General features: G+C 43.4%; 2 protein-coding genes across 6 annotated transcripts in view; both read left to right on the top strand.

Moving 5' to 3' along the window:
• Positions 1-12477, top strand: part of TDRD1 (tudor domain containing 1) — a 51060-nt gene extending 38583 nt beyond the window's left edge. For 2 of the 3 annotated variants that reach the window (XM_043475808.1, XM_043475807.1), the window contains exons 21-26: positions 1007-1123; positions 3478-3645; positions 4822-5049; positions 5688-5734; positions 5816-5903; positions 11361-12477. In XM_043475808.1, coding sequence (XP_043331743.1) covers positions 1007-1123; positions 3478-3645; positions 4822-5049; positions 5688-5734; positions 5816-5903; positions 11361-11392 — 680 coding nt within the window. In that variant the 3' untranslated portion in view covers positions 11393-12477. Of the gene's footprint in view, positions 1-1006; positions 1124-3477; positions 3646-4821; positions 5050-5687; positions 5735-5815; positions 5908-11360 lie in introns of all 3 variants that reach the window. The other variant, XM_043475809.1, reaches the window with a different exon arrangement.
• Positions 12478-18562: 6085 nt separating this feature from the next.
• VWA2 (von Willebrand factor A domain containing 2) overlaps positions 18563-22786 on the top strand; it is a 48520-nt gene continuing 44296 nt past the window's right edge. For 2 of the 3 annotated variants that reach the window (XM_043475381.1, XM_043475380.1), the window contains exons 1-2: positions 18563-18956; positions 20856-20944. The gene's annotated coding sequence lies outside the window, so the exon portion shown is untranslated. The remainder of the gene's footprint in view (positions 18957-20855; positions 20945-22786) is intronic. The other variant, XM_043475382.1, reaches the window with a different exon arrangement.

The raw sequence follows: 22786 nt of genomic DNA, 5'->3' as shown, positions 1-22786 counted from the left end.
TATACGGAACAATTGTAAGGCTGTAGCCTAACATCATAGGTTTTTGTAGAACGAGCACACTGGACTAGCCACCCTGATCAACACATTATCCCACTGGTGGCTTCCTTCTTGCCCCTTCCCAATACTGCGTCCCTTCCCCACAGTGTACCCCCTAGTGGTTTTATCTGTTTTTAAAACAGAAATGTATATTTTAAAATATACAGGGTCTTTGGAGTTTAGATTTAATTTTCCTTCTTATATACTTTTATAAATATTAGCACTGAAAGTTTCTTCACAGAATTTTTTTTAATTTATTTTTTTCCATTTATTTTTATTAGTTGGAGGCTAATTACTTTACAATATTGTAGTGGTTTTTGCCACACATTGACATGAATCAGCCATGGATTTACATGTGTTCCCCATCCTGAACCCCCCTCCCACCTCCCTCCCCATCCCATCCCTCTGGGTCTTCCCAGTGCACCAGCCCCAAGCACTTGTCTCATGCATCCAGCCTGGACTGGCGATCTGTTTCACACTTGATAATATACATGTTTCAATACTATTCTCTCAGATCATCCCACCTTCGCCTTCTCCCATAGAGTCCAAAAGTCTGTTCTATACATCTGTGTCTCTTTTTCTGTCTTGCATACAGGGTTATCGTTCCCATCTTTCTAAATTCCATATATATGCGTTAGTATACTGTATTGGTGTTTATCTTTTGGGCTTACTTCACTCTGTATAATGGGCTTCAGTTTCATCCACCTCATTAGAACTGCCATATGACCCAGCAATCCCACTCCTGGTCATACACACCGAGGAAACCAGATCTGAGAGACACGTGTACCCCAATGTTCATCACAGCACTGTTTATAATAGCCAGGACATGGAAGCAACCTAGATGCCCATCAGCAGACAAATGGATGAGAAAGCTGTGGTACATATACACAATGGAATATTACTCAGCCATTAAAAAGAATTCATTTGAATCAGTTCTAATGAGGTGTTTTTTTTTAAATATATATTTTAGGAGATCAGGAAAAACTGAGTGTATTGACGGCCGAATTGTTAGAATATTGCAATGCTCAGAAAAGCCGATCGCCCTATACACCGAAAATTGGAGATGCATGTTGTGCCAGATACACAAGTAAGATTCTTTCTGTTAGGCAGAACAGTGTGCATTTAAAACATTAGACTTACAGTTTTTAAAAGTATTTAATTTTCTATGACAACTGGCTCTACAGTTTCCCTCTCTTTTCTTCCTGGTAGAAATGTGCCATAATTTTTGGTTAGATAAGTATTCTGTGTTATGTTACTAGGGTTGCATAAAAGCAATTCACAGCCCAGCCGTGTAGTCACTATAAATACTTCTGCAGCCTTTTTTTGTTACTTGTGTCCTGTATACTTTCAGTAATGATCTCCAGTCCTCTGCACTGGTGTGAATTCTCTCCAAGAGTACTTTATGTACTTGATCCACTTTTGTCATAATCGTAGGCAGCCCTGGCCTTTTTACCAGCTCCTATCTAGACTGCTTGTCTTTGGGACCTGAGCTGTCCTCCTGGAAGTTTCGTGTCACCATCACGCCAGCCCTCTGTTGCTTGGATTTCTCTCTCACCCGCTCCTTGATGCCAGATTATCTCCCTCCCTCATCTTAACTTGCTTTCTGGATCCCTTACTTTTGACTTACTCTTAATATTTGGGTATATCTCATCCTCTGGAAGCTGAGAAAAGGTACATATAAAATTAAGTTAATTAAGGGTAAGGATGTTACCCTTCATGTTTGAAAAAGTATCCTACTCTAAACTTGATAGCTTACCTATAGATAGAATTCCAGGTTGGAAATCATCTTCCTCTTAAATTTTTGAAGGCATTGCTTTTATATTGTCTTTTAGCTGCAGGTGTTGCTGGTGGAGAGGTAGATGGCGTTGAGCTTCTCCAGACTTTGTACATATTTTTTTCCTTCTTTCTGGAACTTGTGGTAATCTCTTCATCCCGAGTTTTGAATTTTTATGATGTGACTTAGCGTTGGTTTTCTTTCTTTCTTTTTTTGGCTGCTCCACACAGCTTGTGGAATCTTAGTTCACCAACCAGGGATTGAACCCGGGCCCCGTCAGTGAAAGTGTAGAGTCTTAACCAGGGACTTCCCCCAGCACTGGTTTTTCTTTTCACTGTTGTACTGAGTGAGCACTCACCGGGTGGGCCCGTTAGTCTTGAAATTTATGGGCTTTAGTTTTGAAATTTTTCCCTGAATTTTTTGTATTCCTTTCTTTCATTTTCTGCTCTTTTATGAACTTCCAAGTATTCTAATGTTAGGCTTAAACTCTTCTGCTGAATTTCCTCTGCTGTTTCATCTTTTTTATTCTGTTCAAGAGGTTTCCTCGGTTTTCTCTTCCGGCCTTTCTTATCTCATTTTTAATATCACATTTTTTTGTTTCAGTAGTTTTTATGTTTCTCAGGTGTGTGGTTTTAACACTTCCTTGTACTTGTTTTAAGGATGGAAGGTCATTTCTCTGAGGATGGTCATATTCTTTTAATTTTCATGGTTTCCTCTGTCCTTGGCCTCTGTTTCCTTGATATCCCGTTTGGTTGGTCTGGTCTTCTCTTTCTTCTTCTGTTTGGTCATCCTTTGCTGTTTGTCTTTATAAGGTGAGGCACTAAGAAGCTAATTGGAAGTTCCTTTGAGTGGGGGCAGAGCTTGTCTGTGGGGTGACCTGGCTCTGCTGTTTCACTGGGAAGTCTTCATGCTGGTGTCTTCAAGTGCTTTTGCTTGAGATGGTTGTCTCCTGCCTGAAGTGTGGACTGGCCTGACAGGGATCTCTGCTCTGCCTCATGTTCCCCAGTCCATAGTCTCTCTGGTCCGTCCTCTCTGAAGAAGAAACTAGTCTTCTGTCCTTGGGTAGGAGACATTACCTAGAAAGGGGGACCTTTCTAAGTGTTATTAAAACATGTAAACACAAAGCTAATCATAAAGCTTCAGCACCTTTAAAAATAGTTATTGTGTGTAAATGTGTTTATAAACTAAAGTTTATTCACATGTCTTGGGGAAGGAACTCTGCTTCCACATTCAGTCACCATCTCAGTTTCATCTTTACTCCTACTTTTGAATGAGTAGCACCAATTATTGAGCCTTGATTACTTGGGGATTTGAAATGCAAACTGGGATGCTTCTTGGCTTTCTTACAGCAGCTTCAGTTGAACTCTGCTAAGTTATTTCCATTCATGTATCTGCTTTCCAGCTTCCCAACGTTAACATTGTCATCTCTCTTGTTCGCCATCCTTGTGGTTTTAGCCTTTTTTCTGTTCAATCCTGTAACTGTCTTTTCAGTAGAATCTGCAAGAAGTAGAGGTGATGCTTGTGTTTAATCTAGAATCCTTGGCATGAAATCAGAAAATCTTGGTGTGAATTTCCAAGTGATGTCAATGCAACTGTGAATAACCATCTTAGGGGAGGAGGGCCTCATTGAATGTAACTTCCCACCTGAGACTGCATTCCATTTTCAGGTGATGATTGCTGGTACCGTGCCATTGTGCTGGGGACATCAGATGCCAATGTGAAAGTGCTCTATGCGGACTATGGAAACACTGAAACTCTGCCTCTCTGCAGAGTGCAGCCCATCTCTGCCAGCCACCTGGAGCTTCCTTTCCAAGTTATCAGATGTTCCCTTGATGGTAGACAATTAAGTCACTTTCCAGTATGGGTGTCTGTGGGATTTTTTTTTTTCTTTCTTCTATAACGTTAAGTCTGAAACAAATGGGTGTCTTAAGTAACTGCCCAGATTTCTAAATATCAAGCAGAGTTTACCAAAAAAAAAAACCAACTCATGTTTTTTATTCTTTCTTTGATTCTCACACAAATTATATTCAGTCATTCCATCTTTGGTTTTACAGATGAGTGTCAGAGAGTCAAGGCTCAGATTCTGGTTGGTCTCAGGTTGCACGCCTAGAAAGTGGCAGAGCCAGGACCAGCTGGGGTCACGGCTCTGACCTCTCTTGTGGGGGTCTTTCTGCCTTGTTGCAGACTAGAGATGTTCTCATGACACTGTTTTGGCCTACCTTACTATTTGTACTCTTATCTATATCTGCATATTTATTCAACCCTTCAGTTGGAATTTGAACAAAAGGAACCAAAATGCTGAAGTAGCTTTTTATTCTTACTCCTAATTTCTTTACCTAGAGGTTCCACCAGATAATAACGGACTGCCTCACCGTCTACTTTGGTTTTGACTCAGAAAGTTAGAAAATTCTCTTTGTCATTGTTTGCATCTCCCATTAGAACAGAAGTCCACGTAGGCAGACATTTGTCAGTGTTCTGGCTTATAGACCTAAATTAAGTGTTTGACAGGGCTTCCCTGATGGCTCAGCTGGTATAGAATCTGCCTGCAATGCAGGAGACCCTGGTTCGATTCCTGGGTCAGGAAGATCCCCTGAAGAAGGGACAGGCTACCCGCTCTAGTATTCTTGGGCTTTTCTTGTGACTCGGCTGGTGAAGAATACGCCTGCAATGTGGGAGATCTGAGTTCGACCCCTGAGTTGGGAAGATCCCCTGGAGAAGGGAAAGGCTACTCACTCAAGTACTCTGGCCTGGAGAATTTCCATGGACTGTATAGTCCATGGGGGTCGCAGAGTAGGAAACGACTGAGCGATTTTCACTTCACTAGTGCTTGACACATATTAAGGATTGAGGAATATTTGTCAGGTTTGATTTTTTCGAATGCAGCAGCTTTTTACATTACAGCGTATGTAACTAAAGCTAGCTAAAATCAGTGAGCCTTTTATTATCCTTAGACAATTAAGTTAAATATTATCTTTTAGGAACTTGTTGATTAGTACTCAGTTTTTTTCCAGGACTAATGGAGTTGAATGGAAGATGTTCTCACCTAATGATAGAGCTACTGAAGAATTTCATGTTGAATCAGAATGTAATGATTTCTGTAAAAGGAGTTATCAAGAATGTTCACACGGTGTCAGTTGAGAAGTGTTCCGAGAATGGTACTATCAATATAGCTGATAAGCTGGTGATGTATGGTCTGGCAAAAAACATCACATCTAAAAATCCAAGTGCTCTAAATAAAGGTATTGTTTTTTCAAGTTTAATTAATAACAGATGTAAGTGTAACCAGAAACAGATGTCATCAGTTTAGTAGGTCTGATCCTTCTTTATTCTCATGGCTATGTTTGTTCCCTTTGTCGTCCTCTTCTATGAATCCGGCAGTGGGATACTGACTCATGTTGCTACCTCAGAGGAGCCTGGAAGGAAGCCGACCTCCCAGTCCCGATTTTCCTTATATCAGGCTCGGAAACCTTGTCCATAGCATTAATGCTCCAAGGTTTAAAAAAGTCAAGCGTTCAGTTACTTCCTACTTCCTTTTGGTCCTGATCAAAATGAGAAGAACTCATATACTTGAGACTGGGTCTTACTAGTCATTTCATAAGATGATTAGTCAGGCCTGATCTCCACCAAAAAGAGATACACTGTGCAGGCTAGGCAAGACCCAAAACCCTGGACGGGTGAGGGCGCTCATTTGGTAGAACACAGGACACAGTAGTAGGCAGCATTAAAGCGCTGATGAGAAGTTTAATCCATCTAGTCCTTTGGGGTTGGAAAGGATCTGCCCCACAGGGTAGGCTTGTGTATGTTCAAACTCCAGGTTTGGTTTTTTTCCTGTTATTTATAGCTAAGAGGTCTAACAGCCTTTTGCATTTGCTTTCAGAAACGGCAAACAGGATGAACTGCTGCTGCACGAAGCTACAGAAACAAGTGGGTAAATTTCCCTAAAGTGAAATTGTACTCCCAACATTTTAAGGAATGAAATAACACTATTTTCTTTCTCACCCTCAGGTTGAAAAGCATGAGCAAATTCTTCTCTTCCTTTTAAACAATCCAACCAATCAAAATAAATTTATTGAAATGAAAAAATTGTTAAAAAGTAAGTTAAATTTGATGTTTTTTTCTCTTACGCAACCCCCAACAGGACATCTCCAGTCGTTTTGTCAGGGCAGAGCACGTGTTTGGAGGCTGTGCTTTACTCTGTGGTCTGATGATCAGAGGGCTGGCTATAATGATTCTGCCATCTTCCTAGGTTTTGTTTGGTAGCCTCCCTTTGACACTGCTTCTGGAACTGAGTCCAGGGCCATCCTGTCCTTACTGTTGCTTGACATAGAGAAAGCTCTTGATGGTATGTGCAGGGACATGTAAAAATTGTCGTGAGGTCAAGCTTAGCCTGAAATTCTTTTTGTGTCTAGAGTGAAATTAACACTTTCTTGTACACACTTCTATGAAGATGGCTAATACTTTTTGTGAAGAAGTTCTGAGGAGTCAAGAAAATGGGCTGCACTGATAGATTTCATTTCAGAACAAAGCATATTCTTCCTTCTTTAGCTACGGTGACTCTAGTGGTTAAAGATGCTATCAGTGGGTTTTATTTATTTTTTCTTTTTAATTGAAGGATAATTGGTTTACAACATTGTGTTGGTTTGTGCATCAACATGAATCTGCCATCAGTCATAGGTAAACCCACAGTGGGTTTTAAATAGTGGTTCCCTTGCTGCGGCTTCTTATTTTTTCTGCCTGGGATCCTGTGATCTAAGATAACCCTTGGAAAGTGTTCTGTGATGAGTAACCAATTAGGACTTCTGGTCAAAATGAAGTTGTCCTTCTTGCCACTTTGAATTGATAGAATTTCAGCTAAAAGCAAAAGAACTTTGACTTAATTCCTGTACTCTGGCGGGCTCAAGTGACCATTGCAAGTAGCTCCCGAGGTCCTCCTGCGCTCTGGGGCTCTGTGAGTGTAGCAGCTCTTCAGGAGGTACCTACTGGGATCACATGTATTTTCCATTTGTTAACGCACAGTTGTTTTGTTTCTGTTTCTGAGAAAGTATGACTAAGTTCTAAGCTAACTATCATTCATGCAGGATCATCAGTTTTGATTCTCATGATTTATTTTGAGATGATTTATTTACTTCAGAAGTTTTGGGTTACTCTTAAAATAAATGCTAACTTGCAATTCCAACTTTTAATCCTTTCTAATACGTTGTTTTTATACTGACAGCTGTTTTGTGTTCAGTTCAGTTCAGTCGCTCAGTCGTGTCCGACTCTTTGCGACCCCTTGAATTGCAGCACGCCAGGCCTCCCTGTCCATCACCAGCTCCCGGAGTTTACTCAAACTCCTGTCCATCGAATCTGTGATGCCATCCAGCCATCTCATCCTCTGTCGTCCCCTTCTCCTCCTGCCCCCAGTCCCTCCCAGCATCAGGGTCTTTTCCAATGAGTCAAGTCTTTGCATGAGGTGGCCAAAGTATTGGAGTTGCAACTTCAGCATCAGTCCTTCCAATGAAACCCAGGATTGCTGTTCTGTGTACTTGAGTTTAAAATCTGAAATTTGATGATACTTTAAATTTCATAGATTGGGGAATGTGCAATGACATGAACTTCTGGCATTTAGTCCTAGCGCCAAGTCATCATATTTTTAATCAAGTTGATTAACTTGTATGTGCTTTTATCTTTTTATCTGTGAAATAAGTTCTTTTTTCCCCATAGGAGTATTGAGTGTTGCATATACAATCTCAGATGAAACCAGTGTTTTCTGTTTCGAAATATATTGAAGACATTATGTTAAAAAACAACAACAACACATCACTTCGTTTAAAGCATAGTGGTTGAACTGGTTTCTCCTTTACTGTAGGAGTAAATACACATTTTTGACTACCTTCGAATACTGTGCCATGCCCTGAATTTGAGTAGTGCATTAGTTAAAAATCACTTTTACATCTGGTCACACATTTAATTTTCACAATATCTAGAAGATTAAAAGAAAGTAAGCCTCATTTTATAGATGAGGAAGTGAAAGCTCCAGGAGGTTAAATGGTTGCCCCGAAACCACACACAGAGACAGGAAAGGAGGTCTTCTGACTCGCAGCCGAGTTCTCCGTGCTGCCCTTTGCTGCTCACCTGTAGCTGTGCTGCAGGGCCATTTAGATTAGATCAGCTCTGAAGGGCACGAAACTACAAGGTTATGGGATGAGGAAAATTACCATACATGGCTCCTTAAGCATCCTTCATTGTCATGAAAGTATAGTTGAATGATTCTTTAAGTTATTTTTCCTAGAGATGGAGAAAATGTGCTTAGTTTCATTGTTTCATCATTTCTGGAGAAATGTTTAATTTGTTAGTAGTTCAGTTCAGTCACTCAGTCATGTCTGACTCTTTGAGACCCCATGGACTGCAGCACCCCAGGCTCCCCTGTCCATCATCAACTCCCACAGCTTGCTCAAACTCATGTCCATTGAGCTAGTGATGCCATCCAACCATCTCATCCTCTGTCATCCCCTTCTCCTCCTGCCTTTAGTCTTTCTCAGCATCTGGGTCTTTTCCAAGGAGTCCGTTCTATTCATCAAGTGGCCAAAGTATTAGAGTTTCAGCTTCAGCCTCAGGCCTTCCAGTGAATATTCAGGACTGATCTCCTTTAGGATGGACTGGTTGGATCTCCTTGCTATCCAAGGGACTCTTCAAGAGTCTTCTCCAACACCACAGTTCAAAAGCATCAATTCTTTGGTGGTCAGCTTTCTTTATGGTCCAGCTCTCACATCCATACATGACTACTGGAAAAACCATAGCTTTGACTAGACGGACCTTTGTTGGCAAAGTGATGTGTCTGCTTTTTAATATGCTGTCTAGGTTGGTCATAGCTTTTCTTCCAAGGAGTAAACATCTTTTAATTTCATGGCTGCAGTCACCATCTGCAGTGATTTTGGAGCCCCCAAAATAAAATCTGTCACTATTTCCTTTGTTTCATCATCTATTTGCCAGGAAGTGATGGGACCAGATGCCATGATCTTCATTTCATGAATGCTGAGTTTTAAGCCAGCCTTTTCACTCTCCTCTTTCACTTTTCATCAAGAGGCTCTTTAGTTCCTCTTTGCTTTCTGCCACAAGGGTCACCGCATATTTGAGGTTATTGATATTTCTCCCTGCAGTCTTGATTCCAGCTTGTGCTTCATCCAGCCTAGCATTTTGCATGGTGTAGTCTGCATATAAGTTAAATAGGGTGACATTATACAGCTTTGACGTATTCCTTTCCTGATTTGGAACCAGTCCATTGTTCCATGTCTGGTTCTAACTGTTGCTTCTTGCCCTGCATACGGGTTTCTCAGGAGACAGGTAAAGTTGTCTGGTATTCCTACCTCTTGAAGAATTTTCCATGGTTTGTTGTGATCCACACAGTCAAAGGCTTTGGTGTAGTCAATAAAGCAGAATTAGATGTTTTACTAGAAATCCCTTGCTTTTTTTTATTATCCAGCAGATGTTGGCAATTTGATCTCTGGTTCCTCTGCCTTTTCTAAACCCAGCTTGAACATCTGGAACTTCACAGTTCATGTACTGCTGAAGCCTGCCTCGCTTGGAGAATTTTGAGCATTACTTTGCTAGCATGTGAGATGAGTGCAATTGTGTGGTAGTTTGAGCATTCTTTGGGATTGCCTTTCTTTGGGATTGGAATGAAAAATGACCTTTTCCAGTCCTGTGGCCACTGCTGAGTTTTCCAAATTTGCTGGCATATTGAGTGCAGCACTTTCACAGCATCATCTTTTAGGATTTGCAATAGCTCATCTGGAATTCCATCACCTCCACTAGCTTTGTTCTTAGTGATGCTTCCTAAGCATCACTTGACTTCACATTTCAGGATGGATGTCTGGCTCTAGGTGAGTGATCACATCATTGTGGTTATCTTGGTCATGATCTTTTCTGTATAGTTCTTCTGTGTATTCTTGCCACCTCTTAATATCTTCTGCTTCTGTTAGGTCCATACCATTTCTGTCCTTTATTGTGCCCATCTTTGCATGAAATGTTCCCTTGGTATATTAATTTTCTTGAAGAGATCTCTGGTCTTTCTCATTCTGTTGTTTTTCTCTATTTCTTTGCATTGATCACTGAAGAAGGCTTTTTTATCTCTCCTTGCTATTCTTTGGAACTCTGCATTCAGATGGGTTTATCTATCCTTTTCTCCTTTGCCTTTAGCTTCTCTTCTTTTCTCAGCTATTTGTAAGGCCTTCTCAGACACCCATTTTGCCTTTTTGCATTTCTTTTTCTTGGGGATGGTCTTGATCACTGTGCTTCCTATACAGTGTCATGAACCTCCATCCATAGTTCTTCAGGCACTCTGTCTATCAGATCTAATCCCTTGAACTTATTTGTCACTTCCACTGTATAATCGTAAGGGATTTGATTTAGGTCATACCTGAATGGTCTGTCTAGTGGTTTCCCTACTTTCTTCAATTTAAGCCTGAATTTTGCAGTAAGGAAAAGGGAGAAGGGAATGGCAAACCACTTCAATATTCTTGCCTTGAGAATCCCCTGAACAGTATGAAAAGGCAAAAAGATATGACATTGAAAGATCAACTCCCCGGGTTGGTAGGTGCCCAATATCATACTGGAGAAGAGTGGAGAAATAACTCCAGAAAGAATGAAGAGATGGAGCCAAAATGAAAACAACACCCAGTTATGGATGTGACTGGTGATGAAAGTAAAGTCCGATACTGCAAAGAACAATATTGCATAGGAACCTGGAATGTTAGGCCCATGAATTAAGGTAAATTGGAAGTGGTCAGACAGGAGATGGCAAGAGTGAACATGAACATTTTAGGAATCAGTGAACTAAAATGGACTGGAATGGGCAAATTTTATCCAGATATCTACTACTGTGGGCAAGAATCCCTTAGAAGAATTGATTATATTCTTTGTAGCTGAAGATGGAGAAGCTGTATACAGTCAGCAAAAACAAGGAGCTGACTGTGGCTCAGATCATGAACTCCTGATTGCAAAAATTTGTTAGTAGCTTAATTGTAAAATTGCTGAACTAAGAGTGATACACTTAGAAGAACATAAAACTCTGGTCCTGAGTTGAGAAGATTCTCCTGAAGGAGAACGGCAACTCACCAGTATTCTAGCTTGGAAAATCCCATGGACAGAGGAGCCTGGCGTGCTATAGCCCACGGGGTCACAAAGAGTCAAACACGACTGAGCATGCATTCATATGTCATGTATATATAATTGTAAAATTGCTGAACTAGGAATGGTGTGGTTATGAGAACATAGAACTGTAATCTCTTCATCAAAGAGATAAGTATTTCAACATACAGGTTAGTATAAAATATTTTTTATATTTGGAGGGGAGCATATCTGTGAAGGGGAGTACAAACAGCTATACTTAACATAAAGCCCTGTTATTGCAGTGGTGAATTTTTTTAACTGGCAGATCTGACTTAAAGAAATGTGGAATTTCAGATTAAAAGTGAGTATTTGGTTTTCTTGTACTTGAGATAGAAATTAAGAACCACAGTGACTGGGTTTTTTATATGAGGCATACTGAGAATTGATTTTTGTCTTGCAGAAACAGCCTCTCTTGAAGATCAACTCTTATGAGACTGGAAACAGAGAAGGCTAGATTTAGGAGAGAAAATACCACATCTTGTGTTTTTGTTTATTGGAAACTTTTTCTTTAATGACCTTTTATGTCTGCATTTTTGTTTGCTTACCATTCTTCTGTCTAGGTTGGGTAGGTGTTTTTTTTTCCCCCCTCTAAATGCATCCTCTCAGTAAGTCTCGCATGAAAGTACATGGGAGCATCAGGAAGGGATACATAAGGGATACTGTCTAGTCTGCATAGAGCTTTTCATTACTTAAAGGTGCTGAAGAAAATATGGCTCCAGGTTAATACTGCATCATTTGAGTTGTTGGACACACAAGTTTTATTTTTTGGACTTCTGTCTGTATGTTTGATGTGTTTCATAATAAAATACACCCTGCTCTCCCTGTCACAGCCTGTCTCTTCCACATAACACAAGTTCTCTGGTTTGTTGTTGCTCAGGCCCCTGCCCTTCTTTTCCTGTCCACTCTGAGGTCATCAGTTTCTCTCTCCCCATCCTCACTCGGATCACTTTTCTTTCAGCCCTTGGGCACAGTCTGCCTTTGGGCTCTCACCCACTCTGACCAGGAAGGCACTTTCTGCTCCTGCCATCCACAGGTACCTGTCCAAATCTGTGGCCACTTGGATTTTTAGTGTAGTGGAATTTACATTTTCTGAAGCACAAATTCCTGGAGCACAGTTAACAGCTTAATGTAAAAAGCCAAGTTAGAGTATATATTTTTCTTGAAGTACATAAAGACATCTTAAACTCTGTAAACTCACATGTGTGGAATTATGGGCCAGCCAGGAATTATGGGCCAGCCAGCCTTCCTGCCAGCCCAGAAGTTTCTGTTTGGGAATTTTTCCACGATTTAAGTATCAGACTGTGAAAGCCTAAGAAGATGTCACCAACTCAAAGAAAAAACTTGACTTTGTTTTTTTGTTTGTTTGTTTGTTCTTTTAAAATGTACCTTTGCTGGTAATGTGTGTCAGCTAGGTTAAATGGAGTTTCACCTCATGTAAAAAGTTGTTTAAACATTGATATGCTTCTATTAGATAAAAATTTAAGCTGCTGTGCCCAATAAAATCCTTTTACTTCACAGCCAGATTTCCCTTGTGTTCTTATCACCAGCAGCATTTTGCTAATTTCCTTTTCTTACTGGCACATACTAGGAGCACTGGGTGCTTGGTTTGTTCATAGTCTGTTCAGTTCCATCCACAGTGCGAATGCAGATGAAATCTATGGAATCACAGAACTGTTGTTTTTATTAAGGGAAGTTAGGGAGATGTCACAGAACACACTAAGGAAAGCGTAAGTCAAAGTTCATCAGATCCCAAAGTTTTATCCTATGGTACAGACTGGAAATTGGGATAGAAACAGTCTAAATTAAATGCAGTTTAATATTGATGATTCAGCTAGTCTCACCCTAGATGGATTGAATATCTCCTGGATTGATTCAACATATTTCCATGCTGGACCACCAGGTCTTGTTTTCGATCTTTCACATTCACATATTTATTGAGCTCCAGCTGTGTGCCTGGCACTGAGGTTAGTGATGTATTTATCATCCAGCAGGGCCATGTATGGTCTGTCACATGCACCAACCCCAGTCTTGGGGTTTCCTCAGATCACCTAGTTCACTCATAGATAAGTACTCTAGAGCTGAGACCAGATAAACAAATAGTTTTTATTCCTTGGCAGAGGCCTTGTTTATTGAGACAAATCAGATCCGTTTTGCAAGAGAAGAGATTCTTAACCATGCATGGATTAAGAATAGTGGGGGGAGTAAGGGAAGAAGACATACTTGGTATGCCTTTTATTTTGGTGGAATGTGTTTTTCTAGGACTGCTGGAAATGTGAAAGTTTCAAGATTGTGAACGAGGGTGAGGGATAGTCTAAATTTGAGCTCTCTTGCTCCAGTGAACCTGAGGATCATTCTCAGCAGAGCCCTAAACTGCCAAATTGTAGAGGAGGAATAAAGTCACTGTGATGCCTGCCACTCTGAGGCTGCCAGCCCAGGGCAATAAACTGAGTGTGTAACTGGTGGCCTTATCGCCAGCACAGCTGTAGCTGCCCAGGTTTGGCAAATTGAGCTCAGAATTCTAGGATTAGCCCAATAACTCTAATACTTTGGCCACCTGATGCAAAGAACTGACTCCTTGAAAAAGATGCTGATGCTGGGAAAGATTGAAGACAGGAAGAGAAGGGGACGACAGAGGATGAGATGGTTGGATGGCATCACTAACTCGATGAACCAGAGTTTGAGCAAGCTCTGGGAGTGGTTGATGGACAGGGAAGCCTGGCGTGCTGCAGTCCATGGGGTCCCAAAGAGTCAGACACGACTGAGTGACTGAACTGACCTCAGCACCTCAGGGTGAAAAGAAAGCATATGAAAGTGACAGGCTGGGCAGCTAAAGCCTTACATGAAACTAATTCTAGGTTATGTGAAAGCTACTGCCAAGATTTGAGAGGCTTCCTAGGGAAGTTAGACCGCTTGCCTACAGGGTGGCTTGAACAATGTTCAGGCATAGAAAAAGGGTAAGAACTTCTCTGGGTGGGACTTCTACCACTGTCATCCTGAGCAAATGGGCAGAAGCCTTGCCGAATCTGAGTCTTCCTTTAATCCCAGCAAGCAAAAACCATCGTACAACTCCTAACTGCACGATTGGAACCACAGGCTGCCCTCCAGTTCCTCTTATTTGGAAAAACAAAGCCACAGACAGCAGCCTAGAGGAACGTGGGTTTAATGAGTCAGCTCTGCTTGGCTGCGAGTCTTGCCTACAGAACTACCCACACTGGTGAGGGTCCCAGGGCTCACTTGTGGGCTAATCCTTCAGTTGCTCAGTTGTGTCTGACTCTTTGCGACCCCATGGACTGCAGCATGCCAGGCTTCCCTGTTCTTTACCCTCTCCTGGAGCTTGCTCAGACATGTCCAGAGGATGAGATGGTTGGATGGCATCACCAACTTTGATGGACATGAGTTTGAGCAAGCTCCAGGAGTTGGTGATGGACAGGGAAGTCTGGTGTACTGCAGTCCAAGGGTTGGCAAAGAGTCAGACATGACTGAGCTACTGACTGAACTGAACTGAGGAAATGGGATGGTCTGTGAGGTTGATTATAGGTCAGGCAGGGCCTACTTCACTACCTCCAAGGGTGTACCCAGATTCCTCTGAAAATGCATTCAATGAATACTTACATTAGGGCATGCACATGTATGTGAAAACTAAAGATGCAGAATTTGAGAGCATTCAGTTCAATCATTTGTGTCCGACTCTGCAACCCCATGGACTGCAGCACGCCAGGCTTCCCTGTCCATCACCCACTCCCGGAGCTTGCTCAAACTCCTGTCCATGAAGTCGGTGATGCCATCCAACCATCTCACCCTCTGTCATCCCCTTCTCTTCCTGCCTTCAATCTTTCCTAGCATCAGGGTGTTTTCCAAGGAGTCATTTCTTCACATCACATGGCCAAAGTATTGGAGCTTCAGCGTCAGTCCTTCTGTTTTCCAAGGAGTCACTTCTTCACATCACATGGCCAAAGCATTGGAGCTTCAGCTTCAGTCCTTCTGTTTTCCAAGGAGTCACTTCTTCACATCACATGGCCAAAGTATTGGAGCTTCAGCGTCAGTCCTTCCAGTGAATATTCAGGACTGATTTCCTATAGGATTAACTGGTTTGATCTCCTTGCTATCCAAGGGACTCTCAAGAGTCCTCTCCAATACCACAGTTTAAAAGCATCTTCGGCGCTCAGCTTTCTTTATAGTCCCAACTCTCACATCCATACTTGACTACTGGAAAAACCATAACTTTGACTAGATGGACCTTTGTTGACAAAGTAATGTCTCTGCTTTTTAATATGCTACCTAGGTTGGTCACTGCTTTTCTTCCAAGTAGCACGCATCTTTTAATTTCATGGCATTGACTTAGTGCTTCTGTGGTATTGGATGTAGACTGAATGACTAAATGTTACCCAAGCCTTTGCCTTTGTAGACATACTGTGCTTACTTGTTGCAGCCAGAAGGTATCACATTTTCTAAAAGCAAATCCAGCTATACCTTCTGCATAATTTTTCTAACTGTCTTAAGGACTTGAGATACTTTTGCCCTAAGAACAACAGTTGGTGCCTGCCCCAAACCTAAGGGTCTTCAGCTGTGAGATGGCAGTATTTCTGTTCCTTATGCCCCCTGGCCACACCTTTGTTTCCTGTTGCTGCCATGAGCTCCACAGTTTTTTGCTCCAGCTTAATTTGTTGCCTATGGACTACTTGAGAACCAAGCCTTTCGTTTCCTCTGAGATGGTTTCCTTGCCATTTAATATGCATTGTTTCCTATTCTTTTATTTTTTAACAAGAGAGTTCTGGGAAAGATACAAGTTTTGTGGCTCTGTTACGAATCCTCCTCGGGGTTTTAAAATATGTGCTTCACCCTGCTTCATCATTTGGGGGACGGCATGCAAAGAATTTGAATTCGGCTTCTGTAAGTCTGGGAACTACCATGCCCATCAACTTTTAATTTTGTAGTCCAGGAACCTTAACACTTAAAAATTAAGCATTTTATCTCTATCAGAAAGCCAGGAGGGAGGAAAGCTGGATGGGGAATCCCATACCTCCTCATCTCTAAAGGGACATCTCCCTCTGCACATTGCTGAGAGCTGAAGTCTGCCTTTATCTCTTCATGGAATTCAGAGTTGTCTTCATGCCTTGTGTGTTTACATGCCCTACAAGGCAGATCACAAATTAATTCACATTTTGCTTTCTTGGGCTTCCCTGGTGGCTCAGCTGGTACAGAATCCGCCTGCAATGTGGGAGACCTGGGTTCATTCCCTGGGTCGGGAAGATTCCCTATAGAAGGGAAAGGGTACCCAATATTCTGGCCTGGAGAATTCCATGGACTGTATGGTCCACGAGGTCACAAAGAGTCGGACATGACTGAGCAACTTTCACTGTGTATAATTTCCGGGCACTGGGCCCACAAAGATGAATCTGCCAAGTCCTTGGAAACAAGGGGCTCACAAGCCCTTTGGGATGAAGATCTTTCATGGTAACTATTTTTTAAATTTCCACAAAGGGATTGCCGTGGATGACAAAAGTAGTTGCCCAGCTTCTCTCTGTATTAAAAGCTTCTACCCCTGCTAGTCAACCACTCAGCACCCTCCATAGCTTGGGCCGCTAGCTTTTCTGCTTCCTTCCCACACATGCCTGGTGGAAAGGTACAGGTGATTAAAGTTTGACTGAAGGAGTTTGAAGCAACTAATATTGTTACCCAAAGTGGGGGTCCAGCTGCTCGCCACTCTGAAGCCAATAAAGAGGCAAAGTTGCTGGAAAAGAAATTTGCTTTATTTTCAGTGCCGACAACCTGAGAGGAGGGCAGACTCCTGTCCAAAGGCTGATTTCCCCCGCAAGGTAAAGGGAAGGGACTACATGCAAAAACAGCTCTGACAGTCATTTTGAAATTGGTCATGCGGTGGTTTGATCAGTGTCATCTTGATTTAAGTATAATTAGTCTTTAGTGCCAGGGTCGGTTTGTTTCCATTGCTTTAAGGCTAGCTCTCAGAATTGTAGCAGCTTAAGTCATGGCTGCATGTCTTCATGTGGTTAACTTCTTCCACCTGGTGGGGATTTTAGTCTCTATAAGATAGTTCAGAGGATATGGCTCAGAATATTATCTATAGCCCTTGAAAAGGAACTAAAAATCCTTGATTATGCTTAATGACCAAATCTTGTTTGACTGTTTTCCTTTGTTTCTGCCTCTTCTCACTTCTCTGATTAAATTTATTCTTTGGCTGAAGTTTTCTTACAGACAAAAGACTGGCTGAGGTCATAGTCCCCTAGGACCACAGGGTCCTGCTCTTTTTTGGTGTCTCCACCAGTATTTATAGTTTCAGCTTTTTTACTTCTTAATCATGGAATGAAAATGTGAAATACTTCCAACCACACATATAAAGCTGTCAGGACATCCAGAATTAAAATGTAGCTTCTGTGTGTATGTATATATATATGTATATATATATCATACAATTAGAATTGTATATAATTCTTGCAGTTTACTCCAGGGAGTTACTGGGTTAAACACAAATATCTAAAGATTAAAATTAAAAGTTGATAGGTTAAGCACACTAGAACATTAAAAGTGGATAAAAGCCACAGAAAGATGTCAAAAAGGGACAAAGAAAATCTGGCTATGATACACTATACATGGAATGCTGCTATTTAGTCATGAAGTCATGTTGGACTCTTGTGACCTCAAGGACAGTAGCCTGCCAGGCTCCTCTGTCCATGGGATTTCCCAGGCAAGAATGGTGGTGTGGGTTCCCATTTCCTTTGCCAGGGGATCTTCCTGACCCAGGAATCGAACCCCAGTCTCTTACTTCTCCCGCATTGGCTGGCAGGTCCTTTACCACTGAGCCACCAGGGAAGCCCATGCATGGAACGAGCTAACAATAAAGTTTTGGGTAGACTCATGCTGGAAGAAGAAACACCATAATGTTAACAGGATTATCTCTGGGTGGTGGAGTAGGTGTGGTTTGCTTCACCGCATTTTCTTTTCTTTTTCTTTTTTTTTGTAATGAGCATACGTTATGCAATGACACTTTTTTTGATGAAGTATGGAAACTATAGATTATGCAATGAGACTTTTGTTTTTTGAGTGCTTACTATGCACAAGGCGGTGTGCCCGACTGAGCTACTTTTGCTTTATGGTATTTGATTAAAAAAAAAAAAAATCAAGGCACCTTTCAGATTTCAATGAGGATGCTGGCCAAAAGGCCCAATTATTATCGTCCAACGGCAGCAACAGAACACACAGGTAAACAAAGGGCAACTGCCATGACAAATAGAAACGATGCCAAAGTCAACATTTTCGCAAGGGTCGAAGCAATAAAATCCTGCGGAGTCCAGGGCGGATGGCACAGTGCTCCCTGCCGCACCGCTCGGGGGCTGGGAAACCAGAGCAGAAGTAAGAACCTTTGTTTGTCTCCCGAACTTGGCCAACGCGTTGCTTAAAAACGCGAGGGGCGGCTGCGGGCTGCCTTTCCAGCAACGTGATGCACCGCGCTCGGGAGAGCGTCCCTAGCGGGGTCGGCCGGCGCCGCGCCCCCGCCTCCCCTCGGTACGGAACACAGGTGTCCCACGTGGCTCCCGCCCGTGCGCCCTCCCCGGGCTTAGCAGCGCCCCCTGGCCCGGGCCGGATCCCGCCGCGCTCCTAGCCGTGAGTCCAGCCGGCGTGGTTTCCTCGTCGCTGGAACCCCCTTCCTTCCCGGCGCTCGCACCGGAGGAGACGCCCCGCCCCCGGGCGCCCCTGCCCCGCGTGCAGAGACGGTGTCCCGCTTGGATGCGGCGTCGGCGCGGCGGGTTCGGTTCGTCATTGTCTGCGCTCCACCCGAACACGGCGGCGGGGCCTGCACGCCTCTCCGGGAAGTCGGCGTCCTGGGCAGAACGCACCTGGCGCGCCCCTCCTCGGGGCACCCCTCCTTCGGTCCCGGGGCGAGCCGGCGGGGGTCTTGGGAGCCAGCGCGCTGAGGGCCCGGCAGCAGCCCCTCCGGTGGGTTCCCCGGGGACGCCAAGCGGAGCGGCTTGGACCGCAGGTAAAGGGGACGGGCGTTCGGTGACTGTGAGTGGAGGAGGGAACCTCGTATTACACCTGGCCGACTTAGCAGAGTCGCGGAACCCCTAACCTGGCTCGCCTTTTGAATAAAGGCTTTGGGGACAAGCCGATCCCTCCTTCCCCCCGCACCTCCTCCCATTTTACAGAACAGATGCAGGTGTTAAAGTCACTCTTGCGTGGTTTTTCCAAGCAGCCCAGTGGCCCCTGCGAGGTCTCTGCATGCAGAGCCTGAGGGGGCCCGTGGCCCCGAGAAACTCGCCCTTGGCCTTTGGGAAGTCTAAGGGATTTATTCTCCATGGTGATTCACCTGCTTGGACACCAAGCCCCCCACCAACCCCACTCTGGCCAGCTGGTCCAGCCCGGCTTTCTGCACTTCTCCAGGTCAGACCCCAGGGTGTCAGAATTGCACCTTAAAAGCTTGCCAGGGGGCATGGGTTTAAAAATTTGGTGGACACTCAGGCAGAAGAGAGGAGAGGAGGGCACCTTGCTTCCCTTCCACTGTGGAATCAGTGGCTGTCCTGCTGAGAAGGGCCTTTCCATGGGGACGCTATGAAGTGTGTTTAGTATCTTGGAATTAAATAAAACATGTACAATTTTCAATTTAGGTGGTCCTTTAAAAACAACCCCTCTAGAACCTCTTAAGTGTTTTATAAATTAAAGTCTAAAAATTCAAGGTCTATTTTGCTTTCTCTGTGACATTATATTAAGAAATGTGCAGTTATTGAGAGGAGTCAGAAAAGAAGGAAACCGAAAACTCAGCGCTGCAGCTGGCAAAGGCCGTGGGAGTTAATTTGTAAATGCTGCTGGCTTTCAGTAGCTTGTAGCGGTTCTCTTCCTTCGATTGATGGGATACAAAGCTTTACTGGATTGTTCTTTGTGTGGGATATGGCCCTTACTCTTCTTTGTAGAAATCCAGCTCAGAGACATCTCTTGATGTATTAAGGATTTCCCAGTCTGGATCCCCAAGCAAATCCCGGAGGTCCACGGGGATTCCATCCTCCTTCATCATACCTGTCTCTTTGAAAACCATCCATGACATTTTTCTTTAAATCCGGTTTTTTGGTCCACCACCCAGAGCTTAGAATAGCTGTTTCCCTTCCGCCTCACTAGGCTCAGGCTCTTGAAATGAATTAGAGTCAGATGCCCATGTTTTTACAGATGAGGAGACTGAGACTTAAAAAGGGTGGAAGACTGCCCGAGGGAGAACGGGAGAGCCTGCCAGGAACCCTGGCTCCTGGGTCTGTAATGAGCACAGTCACTAATTGGCAAGTGATGACATTGAGGATAAACCATTGGTGCAAATGTAAAAGCCCTTTGTTAAGAATGTGCCCACCAGGTGCGTATCTTATGGAGTTTTTTTCACCGCATCCCCACCACCTGGGAGAGTGCTGGGCGCAAGGCAGATGCTTAATAGTTGTTATTGAATAAGTTAAATTTCACGTCACTGTATCAGTGGAAGGGTCAACACCGTGAGTGTGTTAAAACAGTGATTCCCACACTTTGAGCAGTAAGGAAAAAAAAACAGTTTTAATTGAGAGGACTGTAACAGAATTGCTAATTTTTAATTTTATCCCACAAGGATGTTTTTTTAAAATGCGATAAACCCCTCACATCATCTACAAAGCTATTGGAGGCCTCTTGTGGGCCCTGAATAAGAGAGGGTCTAGGCCATGTGAGATACCCCTGCTTCAGTATCCCAAGCCATCAACCCAAAACAGCTGAACACACTCAAAGGCCCTTCTTTTAGTTCACCCTTTCATCTTCTAAACAGCTCCAGCTGCTTACTATCCCACCACAAAACCACCTGCTGGGGTTCCCCGATTGTGATCCTTCAATTCCTCACTTCCCTTCCTGATCCTGGGTCCCTTCTCTTAACTAGATTTCCTGATCTCCACTTGGGCACCTCTGCCCTTGCCCAGAGGACTTTGGCACTGTTGGCTCATGGGATCCTGGCAATAACCTTTCCAGGTAAATAGGGTGTGTAATGTAACCCGCATTTTTGAAAGAAGAAAATTGAGTGACTAAAGTGAAAGAACGTATTTGGGAGGTTGATGCTCAGGTCTCCTGACGTCAGATTGGTGCCCTTTGCACACCAACTGTGTGCTGCATGCTTCTTGTCACGTCTGGGCTGCCCACATCTGAAGAACTGGGCCTGACGCCAAACTTGTGATTTACCAGCTCTTTGACCTTGGGCCCCAACTTCTCCAAGACCATATTCACAAGTGTGAAAGTAGAATTGATCGTGTCTACCCTATAGGGTATATGAATGTAGTCCTATGACGTTAATATGTGAAATGCAGTGATAATCTTTTGACACCATATGTTCAAAAAGTCTTTTACCATTATGGGGGACTTTCACACTATTTCACTGGATCTTTACAACACTGTCAGTTATGAAACAGATGAATGAGGTGGGAAGTTGGTGTTTGCAGAATTACCCACCTGGTTAGAAGCAGAGCTAGTCTGGAATTCTATCTTTGGAGTTCCAGTCCTGTGGATGCACTTTCCAGAATCCTATGACAGTGAATTTGGTGGCTCAGATGGTAAAGAATCTGCCTGCAGAACAGGAGACCCATTCAGTCCCTGAGTCAGGAAGATTCCCTGAAGAAAGGAATGGCTACCCACTCCAGTATTCTTATCTGGAGAATTCCATGAACAGAAGAGCCTGGCGGGCTACAGTCTGTGGGGTCTTAAAGAGTTGGACACAACTGAGTGACTGATACACATACTGACAGTTTCAATAAAGGATTTTCAAATACTATCAAAATAAGCATCAAAATCTCTTGGCAGGTACAATGTGTGGGAAGCCTGTGGTTTATGCCCAATCTGCCTCTTCTCCCCAGCCATCTAGGGACCCAAAGGGCACAGTTTGTCCCTTGTGGCTGATTTCTGGTTGCCAGACTGTTGGGTTCTGAAAATTTGTGATTTTATTAGAGAAAGCATACAGTGCCCAGAACAACTTGTAAAATGCTCTTCATGCCTTATCGGACTAGAAATGTGTCAACCACTTCCCCTGACTGTCTGGGTCTGAGCCAAGTATTTTGCCAAGTGAACAAGGAAGATGTCTGTTACAGCAAAAGACCACAGGCTTCCTGGCTGACTTACCTCCAATTTGAAAGTCTTTCTTTTCTGCTGTGGACTGTTTTTGTAAAGGGTTCAGATTTCCATTCTGCTGATGGAGAGGAGACTGCCAAGGGCTAATCTAATATTTGAGGTTGGAATTGCATTTTGTAAGGAGGTGGAAGTGCTCTCCTTTTTCACCCTGCCCTTGTTTCACTTCCGATCTTAGAGGAGAAGGTGGGCATTGTCCTGCAAAACCGCCTTTAGCTATTGCTCGGTCTGGCCCTTTTTCAAAAGTAGCCTTGTTTGGCCTTTGCTTTCTTTCTGTCTCTTGGGAAATGCAATCTCCGGGTGGCACAGAGTGTGATGTTTTGCGGTGCCCTGCAGCAAACCTCACACATCTGCTGTTCCTCGTGCTGATGTTGCTGCAAGGAATCAGGATTTGAAAATAACAATCAGATAAGAAGACTAGGGAGTCGGGGAGGGATCCAGGTCCATGTGTGAGAACCCCAGAAGCCAGGAATGACGTGTGAGGTTAGCATGAGTAATGGAATAGAAAGGAGCAAATGTGATGAGCCAGGAGTTTTGTAATGGAAGAGGCTTGACGAGGTGAACCTGGGAGTGGAGTTTCTGTTTCTGCCCCTGGGTTGCAGACCACTCCCGTCTGCTTAGTACAAGACTGCAGAAAGCTCTCGAAATCTACTCAAGTTATGTGCTCGGGAGTGGGAGTTGCTGGCAGCTGATGGAAGA

This window comes from Cervus canadensis, chromosome 8 (assembly GCF_019320065.1).
Source record: "Cervus canadensis isolate Bull #8, Minnesota chromosome 8, ASM1932006v1, whole genome shotgun sequence".
NCBI lineage: Eukaryota > Metazoa > Chordata > Mammalia > Artiodactyla > Cervidae > Cervus > Cervus canadensis.
Note: the sequence above shows the minus strand (reverse complement) of the source record. Positions and strands in the feature narration are given on the sequence as shown.